At 46.0% G+C, this 3,364-nt stretch overlaps 1 protein-coding gene across 1 annotated transcript; it reads right to left on the reverse strand.

The window, feature by feature from the left end:
• Positions 1–452: 452 nt before the first annotated feature.
• Positions 453–1,641, reverse strand: DEFB121 (defensin beta 121). The gene is made up of 2 exons (XM_028523603.1): positions 1,584–1,641; positions 453–610 (listed from the first exon to the last, which is right to left on the reverse strand). Exons 1-2 carry the CDS (start codon positions 1,639–1,641, stop codon positions 453–455), a joined length of 216 nt encoding a protein of 71 aa, XP_028379404.1.
• Positions 1,642–3,364: the final 1,723 nt, after the last annotated feature.

The following is a 3,364-nucleotide window of genomic DNA, read 5'->3' on the forward strand; positions in this document are numbered from 1 at the left end:
ATTTAGCTGTGTAAATTTAAATATAAATTAAATTAAAAATTTAGTTTTCCAGTCATACTAGCCACATTTCAAGGGCTCATTAGCCACACATGGCTTGCAGTGACTATACAGGGCAACACAGATATGGGACATTTCCCTCATTGCAGAAAGTTCTGTTGTACTGGACTAGAAATCAAGAATCAAATGGATAGAATGAACTTTTTAAATTTATATCATCTGGGACCAGCAGGGGGCAGCAGGCTAGGAGCTATGTGCAAGACTGAGATTATTACCTCCCACCCATCCATCCTGTTCTTCTTAATGCCCCCACATACCTTTCTTCCTTCTTATTTATTTATTTTGTCTGGATCTGCTGGACAAAAACAAGGTACAGCCAAGAATGATTTAATAGAACTGCGGGACCCAGAGATATTAGACTCAAGGTTGCACAAGAGCTGTCAGACTGCAGAAGGTCATCTCTGGCTTCCAGTTGAGTTTGAGGGCTTAGTGTCGACAGGTACATACTTCGGATCCACACAGCACTTAGACTCAGCATTGCATAATACGTAGAATACTTCGCTGTCTTTACACGTGATTCTGCATGTTCCCAATGTACCCCAACACTTCTTGACTGAAATTAAAAGGGGGGGGGGGGACAAGTTTAGTCATGAAATAAAGCAGAGGGCTGGGAAAGCAGGAGGCCAAAGTCAAGAAGTAGTAAGGGAAATAAGGAGACATGTGAGACCTCATGAGGTGTCCTCTAGGTTTAGGAGAAACTATAGGTCACTATCCTTTCTTTTCCCATTTGTGTCCCCAGTCACAACCTCGAAGTCCTCCCCATTCAGTGGCCTGGGACCTACTAGGCTGCTTCTTCTGGCTGGGTTCCCTTGGATGAGGCAAGAGGTCCCCCACTCTCTCCAGGGTTTCATTTCTCCCAGATTATAATGTGCCCAGGTGCCCAGTGTAAACTAGTTACCTTTTCCCTTTGTCCTTAGAATGCTTTCTGACCATGTCCATAAAAAAGGACAGGAACTTGAAATACACACATCTGGACATTGGCCAGTCTTCTAGGGTATCTCTAAAACTTCCAAGAATATCACACTTGCTTCTCCATAGCATCCTGGGGCTTTTTACTGGTTTTAACAGCCAAGCTAATTAAGAGCAGTGGTTCTGGGAAGCCTACTACCTAAAGGAGCCCTGATAAACTGAGGCTGCATGAAAAGAGTGGAATCAGAACCCTAAAATAATCAGAAATTCAGGAACCATTTTCACAGAGACCATGAGAAATCAAAATTTAAATCCCCCAAGGAATGTTTTGGGAAAACTCCCATTGTCTCTGTACTCCACGTCAAGTCTCTCTCCTCCAAGTCCTTGTCCCCAAGGTCTTGTTCAACTTCTAAGTCAACCAGAGAGAGTGGTTCAAGGTGGTCAAGTAAATGACACTAGAAAGATTGGTACCAGAACTCAAACTTTTCCTTGGCTAGAGAGGTCATCCAAAGGTCTCTGGGGAGCCTGCCCCAGCCCAAGCTGTTAGAGCCCCCAGCATTTCCCGAAAGGGCATTAGGTTCCCTGGCCCACTGCCCATTGGGAGAGGTCCGGGTTACCTTTGGTGACCTGCACCAGTGGCAGGGTAACAGCCAAAACCAGAAGAATGAGCTTCATGAATGATGGGAGAAGATAGGAGGCTTCTGGGCTGGCAAGTTAGGAAGGGGTCTCCACTCCAGGCAGTCCAGACTGGTACTTATTGTCCCAAGGATCATGGTAGAGCCATGATCAGTGAACCAGAAAGGAAACAGTCATTTAAGATTAGATGGGCAGGGACATAAGCAACCCCGCTGCTTGGATGGCTAATATCCAGATACCTCACCCTCTTATGCACTTCCGGAGGAGGCTGAGAGCAGCGGAAGAGAAGTGATCAAAAAGAAGACACAGCCTGGTCTTTCTTTGAAGAGTTTTATAATACAACTAGAGTGCCAAGGAGGGGTAAATGTGTTTATTATTAATCCATATTGGGTAAATAAGGAGAGGGAAAGAGAGAGGGGAAGAGAGAGATGATACCTCTATGTTCCTTGGGTTCTTTTCAGCAGGAAGGATATCTCAGGACCTCCCAAATGTTAGTGGTTCTAAGAATACTAAAGGGCAGAAGCAGAGGTAAATGCCCTGATAGCTCCATAGCCATCACCACTGCAAACTGATAACAGCATTTGTGGAGTCAGATGCAAGGCCACTTGCTTTTCACGGTGCATGCTGATGAAGAACAGGTGGCATCCTCCCAGATAGCAAAGGAAAACTGTTTTACTGTTACTGTGGTATTTCTCATAATGTGTGATAGACTGCATTATTGACTTCAGCGCTTCTCCCCACTGGAATCCACACTGTGGTCACTGTCTCATGCTAGGAGGAATGTCCTTCACCATCCCTTCACTTTTGTCGTGACTGTGTGACTTCCTCTAGCCAATGATACATGGGCGGAAGTGACAGAAATGACCGCATGCCAGCTCTGAGCCCAGGCTTTCAGAGGTGATGACTGTTTTCACTTGCCTGTTTGTGCCTCTGCTGCCACCATGGGAAGAACAGGCCCCAGGGGTCCGAAGACCAGGAGAGACACATGAAGCAGAGCCATCCCAGACGACCCGCAGGTCTGCAGTGAGAAGCAGCCTTGCCCCGACACCCCAGCCCCAAACAGGGCAATCCAGCCAGACTCTAATGTGCCTGCTGGCACATGAGCCGCAGTAAAGCCCTGCTGTTGTAAGCCACTGAGTTTCGGAGTGGACGGTTACACTGTAGTGGCTTACTGATACACAGAACCAGCAGGTAGATCAGAAAAGAGCCAAATGCCGTTTTAGCACAATAATGGCAAGGTCTGTTATTCCAAAGTGGGCCGAAACAAAGGCATATTAACAGGAGGGATATCTTCTTGCTGATATAGGAGATTATTGTCTCCAAGAAAAATAATGCTTCATACCAAGGGTCCTCCGACTTTTTCTGTAAGTACCCAGATATAGATATTTCAGGGCCTCGGCCATTCAGTCTCTGTCAGCGGCTCAGCGCTGCGTCTGCGGCACGAAAGCACCATAGACAGCACGTAACATGTGATGTGGCGGTGTTCCAATCAAACTTTTATAGACACTAAAATTTGAATTTCATATAATTTTCACATGTTACTAAATATGACTCTTTTGAGTTTCTTTTCAACTATTTAAAAATGTAAAAGATATTCTTAGCTCCTGGGCCATGCAAAATCAGGTGGCAGGCCGAGTCGAGACCCGCAAGCATCAGAAAGCTGAACAGCGGTCAATGGTGTCAGGAAAATGGGGACAGAGAGACATTCAGGGTATGCTGGCCGGGGACAGGTCAGAGGCAGAATGACTGTGGATCTCATGAA

Source organism: Phyllostomus discolor, chromosome 9 (assembly GCF_004126475.2).
Source record: "Phyllostomus discolor isolate MPI-MPIP mPhyDis1 chromosome 9, mPhyDis1.pri.v3, whole genome shotgun sequence".
Lineage (NCBI taxonomy): Eukaryota > Metazoa > Chordata > Mammalia > Chiroptera > Phyllostomidae > Phyllostomus > Phyllostomus discolor.

Coding starts and splice junctions, on each gene's coding strand:
- DEFB121 (XM_028523603.1), bottom strand. CDS start 1,641: ATGAAGCTCATTCTTCTGGTTTTGGCTGTTACCCTGCCACTGGTGCAG. Junction 611..1,583: donor ACTGGTGCAGGTCACCAAAG/GTAACCCGGACC, acceptor TTTTAATTTCAG/TCAAGAAGTGTTGGGGTACA.